This window comes from Terrapene carolina, unplaced genomic scaffold, assembly GCF_002925995.2.
Source record: "Terrapene carolina triunguis isolate 2854851 unplaced genomic scaffold, T_m_triunguis-2.0 Scaffold88, whole genome shotgun sequence".
In the NCBI taxonomy this organism is placed as follows: domain Eukaryota; kingdom Metazoa; phylum Chordata; order Testudines; family Emydidae; genus Terrapene; species Terrapene triunguis.
In genome coordinates, this window is record NW_020664439.1 from 35363952 (window position 1) to 35382405 (window position 18454).

At 41.1% G+C, this 18454-nt stretch overlaps 1 protein-coding gene across 1 annotated transcript in view; it reads left to right on the forward strand.

The window, feature by feature from the left end:
• Window positions 1-9239, forward strand: part of PRKCI (protein kinase C iota) — a 55249-nt gene extending 46010 nt beyond the window's left edge. Inside the window, exons 12-17 of the mRNA XM_026649922.2 lie at window positions 987-1074; window positions 2705-2830; window positions 3650-3729; window positions 6031-6120; window positions 6446-6561; window positions 8402-9239. Of these exons, the coding sequence (XP_026505707.1) occupies window positions 987-1074; window positions 2705-2830; window positions 3650-3729; window positions 6031-6120; window positions 6446-6561; window positions 8402-8489 (588 nt within the window). The 3' untranslated portion in view covers window positions 8490-9239. The remainder of the gene's footprint in view (window positions 1-986; window positions 1075-2704; window positions 2831-3649; window positions 3730-6030; window positions 6121-6445; window positions 6562-8401) is intronic.
• The last annotated feature ends 9215 nt before the right edge of the window (window positions 9240-18454 follow it).

Here is an 18454-nt window from a genome sequence, read left to right on the forward strand (position 1 = left end):
TAATTAGTTAAATCTGCCACTCTTTTGTATCAGCTCTTGCATACCAGTACTTTTCTATTTACTTGTTCAAGCAGTAGGCTGTTAGTTTCACCCAAATCAATACAAATGTGCTAAAAGCACACTCTGATGCTGATTTGTTTGGTTTACTTTGTTTTTTTTTTTTTTTTTTTTTTTTTTTTTTAAATCATCAAAATTCTGAATTCAATGGTGGCCTGGTCAGGAATGTCACTTCTACAATTTCCCACCATTTTGATGCAACCAATTGTGATATACCACTTCTGCAAACAAAGGTTTGGGATAGGAAGCTGGAGTCTGTTTTAAACGCTAGAAGGAAAAAACAAACTCATTACTTTCCCTCAGCCATACTTCAACATCTTCTGCCTGTCCTGGGCTTAACTTCTGACCTTCATTGTTTGGATCAGTCATGCTGACTAGTAATAGGAACAGAAGCTTCTCTGAATTGTGTTTTGACTATCATTTTGTGGTTTTTAGCTTTTTAGATTAGATGAAGCCAGATTTCCACTGACACTGCAATTGCTTTAAATTGTTTTAGATCGATGTTGTGCCTTGCATGCCATGGGAAAGCATTGCAATCCATTATACCTAAACACAGATTTCTGATTGGTAATTAAGGTATTGTTGCCTAAAACATGATTTGGTTTTTTAATGAACATGCATTTAACATAGTGGTTTTTTTGTAATTTAAACATCTAGTGTGCTATAAAGGGAATATACAATTTCATTCTTTGACCATTATTAGAAAACCGTGAATGTAGACAGGTGCAATGAAGACACTCTGCATACAGATCTATTTTTGTAGAAGAAATATAGTGCTTTGCATGCAGATTACATGCATAAATCTAGTCATTTATTTTGGTATGGGTCACTTCACAAAGTATAGTTGTTTTATAATGTGACAGCAAGTAGAAGGCATTTTTAGCAAATGGTGTAAAACTTTTCCCCTCTGTTTTCTTTTTCTTTTTTAGGAAGGATTAAGGCCCGGAGACACAACCAGTACTTTCTGTGGAACTCCCAACTATATTGCTCCTGAGATTTTGCGAGGAGAAGATTATGGTAATTTGATCATCATAAAATACTTGAGCTGTAATGCATTTCTATTAACTTCCTTGTAAAATGATTTGTGGAAGAAAATAAGAATCACCATACTAGATCAGACCCATGGTCCAGCTAGTCCAGTATTCTGTCTCCAGCAGTGGTCGGCACTAGATGTTTCACAGGATGGGGCAAGATACCTCATTTTACGCAGATATGGGATAGTCCATTCCCCCCTATTAGGTAGTGGTTTTAATATTTTCCACAGTTTATTAACATTAGCTATTAGAACTCTGGATTGTTATCCATATAAATGTCCTGTCAGTCCCTTTTCAATCTTGTTAACTTCTTGGCCTCAATGATGTTTTGTGACAGAGTTCCATAGTTTAGTTATGCATTTTGTGGGGGGAAGGGGAGAATTCAGTTTTGAATTTGCCACCCTTTAATTTCATAGAATATTCTCTTGTTGTGTCATGAGACAAGGAACAGAAACTCCTAATCTACCTTTTCTATACTATTCATTATGTATTTTCATCATATCTCATCTTATTCATCTTTCTTCTAAAGTAAAGAATCGTTCTTTTCTGGGTCCGAGATAAATTTGCCTATCTCTGTGGTAAAGCATCTGTTAGCTTAGGACTTGATCATTTGTTCCCTTTTTCACTGTAGCTCGCTATCTTATAAATCTAAGTATTGGGTCTCAGATAGTAAAGCATTTTAAAATGCTTTTTCTTTGTTTATATGGATAATGTATCTAGTGACCTGTAATAGCTATTAAAACTTATACAAACACAGTATGTACAAGTTCTATTGTAGGTGTAACACTTTTTTTCAGGATTAACTTGGCCACTTTTAGTTATACAAATGCAAAAGGGTATTTTGCTAGTTGCAGACAGTTCTGGAACATTGCATTACTTGGGTCTTATATTTCTGGCAAAAGCCTGAGGCTCACCCTATGACCTATCACAGTCGCCTTCCTTCCAGAGCAGGGAGATGGCTTAGTATTGTCTTCAGAACTAGTTAGGTGTGCTTAATTTTCTGTGACACAAGGCCCTTCCTCTTTTCTGCCAGATTCTCCCCAGGCTAAGCAGACTTATCTTTATAGCAGTCCCAGCCTTGAGGAGAATCAAGATACTAGAACTGTTAATTGATACCTGTCTTTAGCAGTGAACAATAGAACATGTGATGTCACCTGCATAAATAACAATTTTTATTTATTGCAGTGTTTGACACTAATAACTATGTAGCCTTCCACCAAAAAATGCTGTTAATACACAGCTGAGATTGTCTTTTTTTTATTCCCCCTTAAATACTAAAATTATTGTTTAAACTTGAGAACCTAATCTTTAAGCTTTCAGCACCAACCTTTTAAGTCTCCGTTCCTTCTCCTTTCCGAGTACTGCCTTCCATCCTGCACATAATGAACAAGAGGACTCCTGTTGCCATTGTCACACCCACCTTAAACGTACAGTAGTCTTTAGGTCATAACTTGACTATTGCATGCCTTTCTGACAGTCAAGACGTCTGATTATTCATTAGTAAAATATACCTTGTTCTTCATATAGTTAGCACTGATACTTATTTTAATAAGTCCTCCCTGATAAAATAGTTTATATTCTGGTTTTTATTTTTTATTTTTTTTAAATTCTAGGCTTCAGTGTTGACTGGTGGGCATTAGGTGTACTTATGTTTGAAATGATGGCTGGCAGATCCCCATTTGATATTGTTGGAAGCTCCGATAACCCCGATCAAAACACAGAAGATTATCTCTTTCAAGGTGAGTAGTGGTGAGGTTTTAACGTACAATAGATTCTGCTTATTGGCAATCCTTTGGCTGACAGCAGAAAGTTACCATTATCTGGCAGTTGCCAAAAAGAAGTTAGGTTTGCAGGGCTGCAGCTGGAAGCACTGGAACGTGCCTTCCCTGGCTGCAGCCCTGCAAATCTGTCTGTGGGGAGGATGGGTGCAGCTCAGATGCTAGGGCTTTCCCCAGGGAGGGAAGGCTGTGGCTAGGGCAGCAGTGGAGGTGCTGGAGGGCCACTGTTCTGCACAGTACCCATCTCCACTGCTGTCCTGCCCACAGCCTCCTCTCCCAGTCCGCAGCACTGGGTCTCTAGCAGGGTTGTGGATGTGGGCGTGTCTGCCCCTTATCTCCTGTGCAATCCCTGGGCACAGGCAGGTTTGCAGGACTGCAGCCAGGAAAGGAAGCACTGGTACATGGCAGCACCAGCTGCAGGCAGATTTTTTTGGGGTTGCTGCCAGGAAAGGCACCTTCCAGTGCTTCCTTCCTGGCTGCAGCCCCACAAACCTGCCTGTGGCTTTGGCCTTTCTCCCCCCCCCCCCCCCCCCCCCCAAAAAGTTCAGTACTTGGCATGCCATTGCCAGTATCCAAATCTCATTAACATTAATTAATGGGATGGGATTGGTTCATTGGTTCCTGGCAAAATGTTGCTGTTAACAGGAAGTTGTTTATTAGGGTTGCTATTAAGCGGCATCCACTTTATTTAGTGTTTTGTTTTCTCTACAAAATGTTTTACAAAGAGAAGAAACTTTAACCATACAAAGTGCTGATGTCTTAAATTCTCTATTCTTCTAGTCATTTTGGAAAAACAAATCCGTATTCCACGATCCCTTTCTGTTAAAGCAGCAAGTGTTCTAAAAAGTTTTCTTAACAAGGTAAGAGCTAAAGCCCTATATTTGGACTGAGGTTTTTCAAGAGCTCCGATTGTCAACTTACACTTATAAGGGTGTAACTGAAATTAAAATTGCCCCTAAGCTGAAGCTCAGCAGACAAGGTCTGAGCCTGGGAAGGGCTATTCTAAAACAGAATTCTTAATAGATGGAACTGACATATGTTTGGCTTTTTTTACTGTTTAACTGTTTTTAAAACCTGAAACTTTGCAGATACTCAGACCTAATGGGTAAACCACAAAATAAAAGGCCTAGAATGCACAGAATGGCCATATTGACCAGGCATTGGGGAAACAGATTTTTACCATAATTTTTGAAACATCACTTCTGAAATTCTCTGGTACTTTATGGTCTGCTAGATCATCATTATTCTGAATAGTTGGAAGTAGGTGGACTTGATGTGTGTGGAATTTTGCATTGAAACAGAATTGCCAGAATATTTCAGAAGGGAACTTCTGAGAGATCACTTAAGACTTATTTCAGAACAAAATGCCTCACCCCATGTTAGTGAAGGACTTGAATGCATGTTTCTGGGCTTGACAAACTTCACTTTCAAATGTGACGACAAAGTCTATCTCATTTAGTGTCTTTGGTATTTAAAAATAAATTGCTTGAAAAAATGACAGGAACTGGGTAGATGCTATAGCAGCGGTCACCAACTGGTCGATCCTAGAGGATCTCCCAGTTGAACGCGATCTCCGGCGGTGCAGTGTGGCTGCCGCTATAGCAGACTCCCTGCCTACCCCAGCCCCATGGTCCCGGGGGCAGGGGTCTCCCTCTGCACGCTGCTCCTGCCTGCAAGCACTGCCCCCACAGCTCCCATTGGCCGGGAGAGCTGCGGGGGCGGTGCTTGCAGAGAGGGGCAGCATGCAGAGCCACGTGCCCTCCGCCACAGGGGCGCGTTGGCCCCTTCTGGGAGCGGCATGGGGACGGGGTAGGCAGGGAGTCTACCTTAGCCTTGCTGCACCTGCCACTGACCGGGAGCCACCGGAGGTAAGTGCTGCCCGGTGGTAGGCCACACCCAAACCTCCATCCCTGAGCCCCCTCCCAGAGTCAGCACCCCAAGCCCCCTCCCAGAGCCCAAACCCTGCACCCCAACACTCTGCCCCAGCCTGGAGCTCCCTCCTGCACCCAAACTCCCTCTTAGAGCTTGCACCCTTCACCCCCTCCTGCACCCCAACCACCTGCCCGAGGCTCAGCCCAGAGCCCCCTCCCACACTGCGAACCCCTCAGCCAGAGTGCCCTCCCAAACCCCTGCCCCAGCCCAGGGAAAGTGAGTGAGGGTAGGGGAGAGCGAGCGGCAGAGAGAGGGTAGATGGAGTGAGTGGGAAGGGGCGGGGTAGATCCTGGGTTGCCCTTAGATTCAAAAAGTGATCTTGGGCGTAAAAAGGTTGGAGACCACTGTGCTATAGCATTGCTGCAGCTGACCTACAACTAACCCACAGATTTGTTCACAAACTAGGCTTGTTAGGATTGCTTCATTTAAATTTGGAGCATTACCAACTCCTCTGAGCTATGGAGGTTTTTGTTATACAAAAATAGCTGTGGAAACCTAGAAGAAAAACACACCTTGATGCTGACTTTTGGTCCTTTTTTTTTAATCTTTTTGTTGAAATGATGGTATTGCATTGGAGGTAGCCATCCTTAACAGTACCCAACTAAGCACTACTTGGCTTAAGTAATGAAGCATTTTTCAGGGGATGCTATTCTCCTTTGAAGTTCCATTGTTCATCTCTTTTCCTCCTCCTGTCCTATTACACTTGCTGAAGCATGGTTGTCTCTGAGCCGAGGAAGTCTATAGGAGACTCCCAGTGAAACCAGCAATATAATCTTCCATCAGTTAACTTTATCTGTAACCTGGGGTCTTCTAATGGGATTGTTAGACATTCTCCACCTATGAAAATTCCCAAATTAAACCCAGTTGTGACCTGGGTCCCGAGCATGCAATATATTTTGATGTTTGCACATCTTAACTAAAAAAAAAAAAAGGGGGGGGTGGGGGGGGGGGGGGGAGAGAGAGGCGGCATGTAACCAAATACAGAAGGTTGTAACTGAATTACAGCGTATATTAGGCAATTTTTCTTATTTCTGAAGGCGGAGTAAAACGCTTGTAATTTAAATTTGAGAATAGGGCTACATTGGCCAGTGCATTAGCCTAATACACCTTACAGCTTTGACATTAGTGTGTTTTATGAAATCTATAATGAGTAACTTTATCATTGTGTGCTAGAGATCACACATTCTCCAAATGATTTTTCACTTTGAAACATTTTTGTTCTTCCATAGGATCCAAAGGAACGTTTAGGCTGCCATCCTCAAACAGGATTTGCAGATATTCAGGGACATCCATTCTTCCGCAATGTTGATTGGGATCTGGTATGTAAACACTGCTGGGTTTTTTCTGTTATATGCAGTATAACCCTGATAGCTTGTCTTAACGGAAAGTTAAAAGGGATGCCAAATTTGATAACTTCATAATTTTTTTAACTGTTTTTAAACTATACTGTGAAGAGAGGATGTAGATTCCATTAACCCCTTTACACACAGTAACCATAGAAAATTAATTAATTTGCTGGAATATTTGTAAGATGCAAACAAGAAATCTAAGTAATCTTTTCAGAACTCAGTTCTTTTTTAAAACATAAATATAATCTCTGTGATAGGCTGTTACTCATACTTACTTACTTTAATTTATTTCTAGATGGAACAAAAACAGGTGGTTCCTCCATTTAAACCAAATATATCAGGTGAATTTGGTCTGGATAATTTTGATTCCCAGTTCACTAATGAACCTGTCCAGCTCACTCCAGATGATGAGTAAGTAACTAAAACTTAAGAAAACCTTTCTTTAAAAAGTTAGTAAATTATAAAGGTGTGTAAGATCAGTTTGATTGGCTTCATAAAAGATGTACCTACAGGGTTTTTATTGCAGTCTGCTGCTGGGGTGTGGGAACTACCATTCACTGTGGTTCTCTCTAGACTTGGAAAAAGTGAACCAAATTTTACACCAAATTTTACATCATTACAAAAACTTTGGGAGTGGAAAAGATGCTCTCAAAGTGTTTAAAATTTTTATGGAGACAGTCAATGAGTGCTCTTTTGGAGGTGGAGTCTTGAGGGTATCCTCTTCAAAGAGCCATTTTGCTAACACAGGCGCTGACTTTCCAATGTGCTGGGGTGTGCTCAACCCCTGGCTCTGCCCCAGACCCCACCCTCATTCCACCCCTTCCTCCAAGGCCCTGCCCCCTCCCCCTCCCCCTCCCCCAGCAGGTTGCTCCCTCGCTCCTTCCCCTCCCTCCCAAAACCTCCTGCATGCCACGAAACAGCTGATCATGGTGGGGAGGGAGGGGGAGGTACTGATCAGCAGGGCCTGCTGGTGGGCAGCAAACACTGAGGGGGGCAGGGAGGGAGCTGATAGGGGGGCTGCCAGTGGGAGCTCAGCACCCACTGAGTTGGTGCTTATGAACACAAGCCATATTTTGCAGTCTGGTCCATCTTTAAAACCAAGATTTTTGGGGTTGTTTTAATTTCATCATTTGATTTCTTGGGACACTACAGTCTAAGAATTTGTCTCTCAAACACTCTTGGTATTTGACAGGAAAAAAGGGTGGGTTTTGGTTTCCTCCCCGGTGTTAGATGTAGTTACCTTAACAGGATTGAAAAGTCCCATTCAGATGCTGGTTAACTCAGATAAAGCTGACAGTGTAGCTTAGACTTCCCTGCTGTCCAAGTAGGGCCTGAGGGAGAAAATTCAGTCACAAGTAAGATTTGCCTTTCCTGCCTCCCTTAGTAATTAGCCTAAAACAGACTGCTCTCTTTATTTTAGGAGCTTGAGGGCTTTCTATAGTATTTAATGAAATAACTTTGGAACATTATACATGAGAAACTTGTAAGCACTATCAGCCGATACAAATGTTCCATAATGATTATTGTTCAAATATTGAGGACGTCTTAAAGACTGACAGCCTGACTCTCCCCTCACGCTTATTGTAAATAAGTATCTTGCTTGAGATAGTTAAGTGAAGATACACTGATGAGAGGAGTAGTAACTAATTTCTTAATTTTTTTAAGACCCCATCCATTCTAGAAGGGTTTAACCTAGCAGACCTAGGTAGAGAGCGCTGTGCCAGAAGGACCTAAGGGCAGGAGAAGCCAAGTCAGCTCTCCTAAATGGAGCCAGCCTCATACCCTTTTTCTTTCCAGTTTGGAACACCACCTCTGTATGCAGTGTCCAGCCCCCACCTCTCTTTGATAAAGAGCAGGGACAGCAGCAGCCATTGGGAGGGCAGAACATGGTTTGAAGCCAGAAGTAACTTTGTGTTTAGAGGCTGGCAAAGAAATAAGTTAGTGTGAGACAATTTGCTGCACTGAGATTGACTGGCTGGGCCTACTTTGGTGCCTGGATGAAGACCAGAACAGGGCTGTTGCCTGTTCTCTTATGCATTTGTTTGTTGCTCGCTTCCCTGCAACTTCTTGACTCCAGTTCCTCAGAGGACTATGAAAGAATGTCCTCCTTAGGGTTCTAAAGTTTAAGACCAACTCTTTATGCTTTAGTTTCCTAATCCTTTTTATACAACTTTGATACTCTTAGTTGAGTAATATTGCAAGTAGCAATTTTGTGTTAACTCAAGATACTAACTAGTTTTTATTTTAACAGTGATATTGTGAAGAAGATTGACCAATCTGAATTTGAAGGCTTTGAATATATTAATCCTCTTTTGATGTCAGCTGAGGAATGTGTCTGATCTTTCGTTTCTGGACTGTGCCATATATTGTATCTATCACTTGTTTTCTGCATGGATAAACAACTTGCCATTTGGTTGCACTTGTATCAAATGAAAAACATTTTACCCTTGCCACCAGCTGTGGAGTCAGAGATTTTTAATCTTGGTTGTTACAACTTGCTATCATGCCGAACTTTTTGTGTTAGGTTGCAAAAAAAAATTTGAAATGTTAATCTACCAGCAATCTTGCCAAAGTCTAATTTTAATATAGAAGCAGCCATTGGTTGCTAACTCTCAGCTAGTGGATTTTTCTGTTTAAACTGCTGTAAGTAATGTAGTTGTCTGCTTAAAGAAAAATCTTCTTACTGCTTTAAGAGCATGTGTTGCATTAGGGCACATAATGAAACAGCATTAAAAGCCATTAATACTTGCATTTTAACAGCAAGACTGACAAGACTTCAGTTCTGGTAATTTCTAAAGCCTCTCTCCTCCAACTTTGCTATGTACACTGATCTTTCCATGTTTACAGTTGAACCTGTAGTGTTCCCCCATACACTCAAATGACAGTAGGACAGCAGTTCTTTAAAATGGGTAGAGCGAAGGAGAGTGGCTGCTTTCTTGGACTATGGAACGTTGATTCTGTTCCAAGAGAAGATAATGCTCATGTAATTGAATGAATAGATTCCACTCCTGAGCTACTTCTGATTGATAACCGGAGGTAATGCACACACTTTGGCATGTGAAAAGTGCGTGCCTTTCCAAGCCTGTCCCTTTCAGCAAGGGCTGTAAGTGATGTAAAGTATCAGTTTAAATGAGTGGAACTCACTTCCTACTTTTTTTTTTTTTTTAAGGACACAATCTGCATAGAGAATTCTTTTTAGCAGAAATGGGCAGCTAATATTCAAGAATGTAGGACCTCATGCTATTTATTCCTTAAGTTTTGGTAGATCTGAAATGGTTATCTTACAGCTACAGCCTAGCTAAGCAGGAGACAGTAAAATTAATAGAATCTTATTGCCATGCTGTTGGAAAAGCGTTCCATCTTCCCAGTGGAGAAAAAAGTGCATGTTTTTTATTCATGTAACCCAGTATCTGAAAAGTGGAAGGGCTAGACAGTGACTCCTGAACTTTTTTTGGTGTTTTTCAATTTATGAATAATCTCTTCCAAATCTTAGGTGTCCACAATGGACTCGAGCTAACTGGCAGGAAAAATTGGAATAAATGAAAGTAATTTAAACAAGAAGTGACTTGATCAGAAGTGAGATTCTTATAAATGTCCATATGGATAGCTAAATATTCAAATTCTTTTTTTGAATCTGAGGGATATACTGGCTGAAGAGATGCCAGATATATTTTATGCTTGGTTTTAAAACATTTGTAAGGAAAAGGGATGTTAAGAGACATTGAGTCAAATCTATATAAATGGCTTAAGCTAAACTGCTAAGTATTAGTAAAAGCAGACTTAATAGAACACTATTCTGAAAACGCAACATACCTTAGGGCTTGTCTACACTGTGCTGGCAAAGCACATTAGGGGGTGTGATTTGTAGAGTGCACTAATATTCTGCACTGTGTACACCCTGCTGGCCTGCTCTAAAAGGTACCTAGTTTGCATTGATGTCGTTGCAAGAGCCATGTAGACAAGCCTTTAGCAAGAGTTACCTAAGGTTAATGAGCCTCCCCTTTGCTGCTGTTTTTTTCCCTTGAATGCTATAGTGTATTGACACTATAATTTCAGTTTTGGTGGTGTGAATTATCTTCATTTGTATACTTAAACTGTTTCGGACACTGACTTAGTAGCTTTAATAAAAGAGATTGACACTACTTGGTACATGCCCATAGTACAGTACCTAGGCCACTTTTGTTTACAAGATACATTGTAGGACTAATATTTGAAAAAATATATTAGGCTACATTTTCAAAACTGACAAGCTGTTTTGGGTGCCTCAACTTTTGGGAAATACTGAGTTTGCGCCACCCACCCATCTCATGAAAATAATGCTCCTGTAAGATGTCTCAAGTTGGGCCCTTAAAATCAGAAGCTGCTTTTTAGGCTTTAATCTGTTTAAATCTTAAAGGTTTTTTTCACTACACAAGTTAAATTTGGGATAATCTTGAAGTATTTAGCCTTTGACTTGTAAAGTCGTCATCTGTATAGAAGTCTGGAATTTGTTGGTATTAAACTCAGAGGCTGCTATCAATGAGGAATTAACTGGGCTCTGTACAGTGACTTAAATTCATAGGATATTCAGTGAAAAACAGTTTTATATAGGGAAGTGTATTTTCAGATTTTCATCATATACATAAAGATGAATGGAATTCTCACCTTGAAGTTTTTGTGCTTGATGCAAAAACATTTTTTATAGATAATGTTACAGAAGATACACATCTTTTTATTTATGTATTTTAACCTTAAGATCTGCCTTCTGTTTTAGTATCAACTTAGTTAACAAAAAAGTGATTGATATATATTTTAAACAATTGTCACTGCAAGTCTATTTTTTACTTTCTCTTCTAAACTCAGTGCCATGACATTAACTGTTAATTTTTTTTAAGTTGTTAAATGTGTAGAGGCTGTCTTAGCATATTTAGCAGGGAAATCAGGCATGGACAGTCAAATACAGTAGGTTATTATCTTGTAAAGATAAACTGTCTACATCAGAATCATGATGTGTTTATGTGGAGTAACTTCATTTTTGTATACAAATTGGACTCTGGGTGCTCTTCTAGTTGAATACCGTTGCTACTGTATTTTTCTTCTTCACCTAGAACACTATTTTGAACATTATACTGTGTAATCATTTCCTGTATTTGTGCACACATTTTTTTTACTTGTCTTTTAAATAAAAAATTTATATTAGGGCTCTGAATATTCTATTAACACTAGTATAACTCGAGGGATGATGGATATTTTCATGTAACTGGATTGTATGCTGTAGTTGGAACCTCTCTATAGTGTTATCCAAGTCTCTTCTGTAAGCAGTCTCACAGCACACTGACTTGCATTTCAGAATTATGTCGCCATAAACCTTCACCCAGGGCAGTCCTAAAATAGTGACCCAACAAAAGAATCAAGTTTGTGTGCAAGAGGAAGGAGCAAGGCTTAGGAGTACTTGGAGTGATGCTAGCCAGGGAATGAACTGCTGGCATATATGACAGGTTTGGGGATAAAATTTTAACAGTTTACAGTGCTATTTCAAATCCGAAAGAATGGGATAATTTTGTAGCTCATATATGGAGATCATGTTGCAACTGTAACCAAACAATTGATTAGTGCTGTTTACAAAAATATTACATTAAGATATTATGGCAAGGATAGTGTGTTTTTTAAGACTGCCAGATCATATTCAGTTCAGCCCAATTGTGTGCTTGGTTCATCCAAGGGCCCCAGCAAACAGGTTCCATTCTGCTACAAGGAAAACATCTTTTTCTGGTTTCTATGTGGACTATGTTGCACTAAGGCCCTTGGAAGATTTTACTTCTCCCTAGGTGAGTGCTGCAGCCACCTCCTACACCACCTAACTGCTTCCACTAAACACCATAAAAGCAAAAAGTGTTTTTTCTCACCAGGAAAGCATCTCATTCTCAAGATAAGTCTGACCAACTTATCCTAACCTGTGAGGCCAAAACATAGTCTAAGCCTATGTCCCCCCTGCCCTCAGAACCTGTCACTTTCCAATATTTGAAGTTGAACTTTGATGCTAGAGCATTCCCCTGGAGTTTTAATGAAGGGCTCAAAAGACACTTTCCCTCCTTGTGTGATCCTATGGTTGATTTCTCTAGAGCAGGGGTCTTAAACATGCGGCCCGCCAAACTCCCCCGGCCCGTGCGCTCCCCTGCCCCTCTGCCTACCCTGTGGCGGCGCAAGCCCCGCACTGCTCCCTGAAGCGGCTGGAACTATGTCCCTGCAGCCTGGAGTGGGAGAGTAGAGGGCTCCGTGCTCTTGCTTCCGGGCACTGGCCCCCACAGCTCCCATTGGCCTGGAACGGGGAACCGTGGCCAATGGGAGCTTTGGGGGAGGTACCTGGAGGAGCAAGAGCAGCACATGGAGCTGTCCGTGTCTCTTTCTACCCCCCCGCCCCCGCGGACTCCAGCTGCTTCCTGGAGCAGAGCAGGGCCAGGGCAGGCAGGCAGGAAGCCTGCCCTAGCCATGGTGTGCTGTGCTGCCACCTCAGAGCCACTCCAGGTAAGTGGCGCCAGGCCAGAGCCTACATCCTCCCACACCCCAACTCCCTGCCCTGAGCCCCCTGCACCCCAATCCCCTGCTGCACCCCTCTTGCACCCCACACCCCAATTCCCTGCCCTGAGCCCCCTGCCGTACCCTGCACATCTCCTGCACCTCAACTCCCTGCCCTGAGCCCCCATCACACCCCGCACCCCTCCTGCACCCCCTGGGGGCAGGGAGGGGGCAGAGTTGGGGTGAGGACTTCAGGGAAGGGGTTGGAATGGGGGCAGGGAAGGGGCGGGGCAGGGGTAGGGCCTCATGGAAGGGGTGGAGTGGGGGCAGGGGCAGCAAGGGGTGGGTGTCAGTGATGCGGCCCTCAGGCCAATGCACTAGTCCTCATGCGGCCCTTGTGGTAGTTTGAGACCCCTGCTCTAGAGCGTGAGGTGGTCAACCTGGGTCTTATGACCACCACGCCCTTCCCACGTTGTTAAATGGAAGAGGGGTTCTGCAGGGGTCCTATTGTGGAAAAAGTTGAGAACCATTGCTCTTGAATTTCTTTCTAGGTGTGATTTTGAGTTGCAATGACATCAGCTATAAGGATAAGTGAAACCACAGATTTGCTTGCAAAATTCTATTAATTATATTTTGCCGTGACACATACTGGTGCTGAGAACTGATGCAAGTACGAAAAAACCCCTCCATGTTTCACATTGATCAATTCCTCCTGTCCTTGTGTCCCATCATGAAATGAGATTAAAGGATATACATAGGTATCTAAACTCAGGCTTCAGTCATTTTGCTAAAAATAACTTATTGTATATGATTCACATTGATACAACCTGACATTTTCTCCTTCACAGGTTTTTTTTTAAACAGTCTCTTTTTAGGTTGTCAAGTGGCTGACACGATTTTATATGTACATTGTAACATTCTAGTTACTTACTATAATTTATCAAATATTTAAATTGTCTGAGATTACATTGCCTTCTGAGGGGTGGCTTGCGAAGAATATCAGGCTGTACGTTGGAAATACGCACAACAGAAAACAAGTAATGCAACTGTTCTAGATTTCTATTCTAGATGGACTTGTGAAGATTTGAGAATATTCTGAGGACAAATATGCAATTTTCTGCCTAGAAATATTGGCTGTGCTGTCATTTTTCCACAGATGAGGAAATTGATCTAAATGACTTGTAAAGGAAAAATTGACTTCTGCTTATTTTTGCTGTGTCTAGAGAGAAAATTCAACTTCAAGTTTTGTTTACTTTAGAAATTCACATGGACTACCCTTGAATACTCCTATGGCTGATGTAGTAAGCACTACTAATTAAAACACATGGAATAATTAATAAGTTCTCTGAGCTGAACATCTGTTCTTCAATTCAGAGCTGCATGTTCCTGCACACATTTGAGATATCCAAGAGCCCTCCACCAAGAAAGACAGACACGACTTCCTCTTCCTCGTATTTCAAAGAGGAAGAAAGACATGTAGAACAATTTTTTGGAGGACACTAACAAAATGAAAATGCATATTTTTGTCCTTTGCCTCTGTTCAATTTAATTTTACTTTTTGGCAATTTCAGAGACTATCAGGAAACATTAGCAAATGCTAAATTTCTCTGTAGAAAACTCCCTTTGTTCACAAATGTGCCACTTGAATGGAATCTGATTCAGAAAACAGTGTGACAAGATTTTTTTTTTACACATTTAGCAGTTTGACAAACAGTTTTAGTATGTGTGTTAACCAGCTCACCTGAAAGATTCTTTTATTTTAAGTTTTAGTACAACATTAATTGACACGTCACTTTGCAGGCAGTAATTTGGAATGAAATTTTTCACTTACGCATTAGAAATGCAGATCAGTTGTCTCACTCTCTCCCCTGCATAGTGCGTGGGTGAGAGGTATCGCCCACCAGAGCCTACATTAAAGAATATTAAAGGTGACCTGTAATGGATTTTTTTTAAAAAGTCTTTTTTTTTTTTTTTACTTGATTACATTGAAGGCCTAAATTTTTGTGGGTGTGCTCTGCTTATTTTTATTTTAGAAATACAGTAGCAGTAATGTCATCTCTTGTCTTCATGGCTTTTGTAGGACCTGTTGGATATCTTAGATATGGATCCGTTATCCCACTTCAACTGAAAAATAAACACCCCTTTCAGGCTATATCGATACATCATAAAATACAGAAAAAATCCCCCTTACGTATTGCCTTTAAAGGTCTCACATTAAAAACAAAAAAATCAGTTGAGGCTGCCTTAGACTTAAACATCAGTATGTTGAATACCTGAGCGTGTCCAGTTTTGCATTGCACTGTAAGACTGCCTTAAATACGAGTTTCCTTAGCATCCTAAGAACTTGATTAATTTTAATTTGTGTACAAAGAGGCTAGTAGTAAAAACAAAATTCTCCTTGTTTTTTTTAACGCAACTCATGAACAAGAACTGTAGGCTAATGTCTTAGCTATGTAGCACCATTTGTGCCAAACCACTTTACAAACTTTTATATGTACAGGAATTAATTTACAGATAAAATGTGATGGCCAGGCATCCAAGTGAACTGTACAATAGGACAGAAGGCTAGAAAAGTTTTGGACAAGGACAGCACATGCTAACTCTCACAAATTCATGCAAACTAATGTTCAGGTAGGACAGTTCCCATACTCCGTATCCTTCAGGCTCAGCCCCAAAGATGGGTAGATCCAAAATATTTCTAGTTGTTATAATCCATTGCTATGGCCCTGAATCCCTACACGTTACATGAACACACAGTACTAGTCCTATTTCCAAGTTCCCTCCATAGAACTAATTAGTGTCCTAGCAATAAGAATTTACCTAATGAAGAGAAAAAGAAAAAATCTAAATGGGGATGATCTCTATCTTTTAAAAATGCTTTGAGATCACTGGATGCTTTATAAGTGAAAGGTGGTAGAAGTAGTATTTCAGTGTTTTTCTTTTTCTGCCACTTTTTCTGAATTCTGTTTCACTCTCCTTTTTCTTTTGTCAGCTCACATTCACTTCACTTAGGAAGGAAGAATCATGCACACAACTACAAGATGGGGAATAAGTGGCTAGGTGATAATACTGGGATCTGAGGCTTATAGTGGATCACAAATTGAATGAGAGTCAACAATGTAATACAGTTGTGGAAAAGATTAATATTGTGGGGGTATATTAACAGCTATATGTAAGGCGTGGGAGATAATTGTCCTCTTCTAGTCTGCACGGGTGAGGCCTCAGCTAGAGTATTTTGTCCAATTCTGGGCACCACACTTTAGGAAAGATATATCCAGAGGAGACCAACAAAAATGATAAAAGGTTTAGAAAACCTGACCTATGAGGAAAGGTTATAAAAACTGGTCATGTTTAGTTTTGACAAAAGAAGACTGAAGGGGCACCTGACAAATCTTCAAATATGTTAAGGGCTGTTCTAAAAAGGACTGATCAATTGTTCTCTATGTCCACTGATGGTAGGACAAGAAGTTATTTGGCTTAATCTGCAGCAAGGGAGATTTAGGATAGATATTAGGAAAAACTTTCTAACTATAATGTTAGTTAAACTCTGGAATAGGCTTCCAAAGGAGGTTGTGGGAACCCTATCATTGGAAGCTTTTAAAATACAGGTTGGACAAACACTTATCAAATATTGTCTAGGTTTCCTTGGTCCTGCCACAGTTCAGGGGGCTGGACTTGATTTCTTCAGGTTCCTTTCAGCCCTGTATTTTTATGATTCTATGATTCACATCCCATGCTTCTTTAATATTTAAACTTTTCTTCAGCCAGTCCCTAACGTACTCTTAGTAAGAGAATATGACTTCTTACTGCCATGATTATAAACACAAGTGTTTAAGAACATGTGTGTGTGCTGATGTGTGTACTACTGCCCTCTACTGGAAACAATATGTCCAAGCTGTTTCTGCCTAGATTCCCTCTATAGCATGAGTTAATCTTGCTACTTTATTTCACTGGTGGCTGCTATTGGGAGCAGAGGGAGAGGAACAGGAAGAGGGTTGATCCAAAAGCCATCTCGAATTCTTTCCTCAACGTTTTCCAATACAGCTATCTGTTCTTGGTGTCCATTTTTATGCACAGCCATAAATCATTACTCCAGTTCTTCATTAGATGCAGTGACCTTCTGAACACTTTTTAAAATGCCTGCCATAAGGATGCCCCCTTTCCCATATGGGTTTGTAATGAAACTTGAGTTGCAATAGTCATTCCCAGTAACCTAATTATTCTTTGGAATTAAAAACTTAAAACTGTTACCACTGAAATTTAAACAAAAATCTGTGCAACTTTCAGTTTTGGAGATGAATTCTTTTGTACTTTACTAATTCTCTGTGCAACTTCAGTTTTGGAGATGCATTCTTTTGTACTTCACTAATTCTCAAACTTTTTCCTTGGGCACCGTAGGCATATGCACAACAGATTCATGACTGCCACATTTCTCTCATCAGATACAGCACTGATGGATGCTATAAAAAATCCCCAAACAGATTGTGCAAACTCTTACATTTTCCTGCTTTGTGGAAGATTTGTCCTGCTGCAGGTAAATACTAATCCTATGGAACAGTGGTGGGCAGGCTGCACATGGCCCATCAGGGTAATCCGCTGGCGGGCTGCCAGAAAAGTTTGTTCACATTTGTATGGCCTCCCGCAGCTCCCAGTGGCTGCAGTTCGCCGTTTCCTGCCAATGGAAGCTGCGGTAAGTGGCGTGGGCTGTGGGGACATGCTGGCTCCCGCTTCCTGCAGCTCCCATTGGCCTGGAACGGTGAACCGCAGCCACAGGGAGCTGCAGGCAGCCGTGCAAATGTAAACAATCTGGCGGCCTGCCAACAGACTACTCTGACATACTGCGTGCGGGCTGCAGGTTGCTCCCCATTGCTATAAAAACCAAGCATGTAGGTGTATAATGTGCCTCAATATTATAAGTCTCCTGGTCTTCTTGCCACTTAAGCCGTATCTTCGGTTATTTATTCAATGTCCTGCCATTTTCTAGGAGTTGGTGTGGGACCACATCTGCAGTAATATTATAGTGTTGCTCTGTCTTACTTGGGTTGTTGTTAAGCTTCTGGATGGTTATCCATGCTTTCTTACTGCTGTGGGTCATGTCCACACACTCAATGAGATTCTGCCATAACTTGTGTTTTTCCTCCTTTAGTGCAGAGACCAGTTCTACACCAGCTGTGATGGTAACTTCAGCGAATGGGTCTGCTTCGAACTTCTGCTTGTATTTTGCACAGCAGTCCAATAACTCTGATATTAGGCACATAATTTGTTTTGTGGCCTTGTGGAATATGCTTCTTCAAGACAATGCACACAGCATTGACAAACTGGTCATATTTTTCTGGCATTGTTTTGATCTCTCTCAGAATGGCTTCTAGGTCATTGGTGAAACCCTTCTATTCCAGTTTCTTAAAATTAAAGTAGCACTGGAATGGTACTGGGTTTGACATTATGACTGCATTGATCTGGATGGTGATGAGCCAGTGCTGTGAATGCAGAATCGGACCCTAACTAAATTTGTTACACACTATGTATGTTGTTGCTAACAAATGCCAAATGAGAGTTGAAGCCCCATTTCCATCACCTACTGTTGAAATAACCAGGGAGCTTAGTGTTGTGAATTAAGCTCAAGTGGCGTGCATCTGCCCATGATTCAACTAGTTCACCATTTTCATCAGTTACGTTATAGCCCCATTTGATGCTGTGACTTAGTCTCTGATGATCACCTGTGTTTTGTCATGTTTGATGTTATGTGGGGTAGCAAACTTGAAGCTGGAAAAGAATGCAATGGAGCCAAAGAACTTCAGACTTATATCAC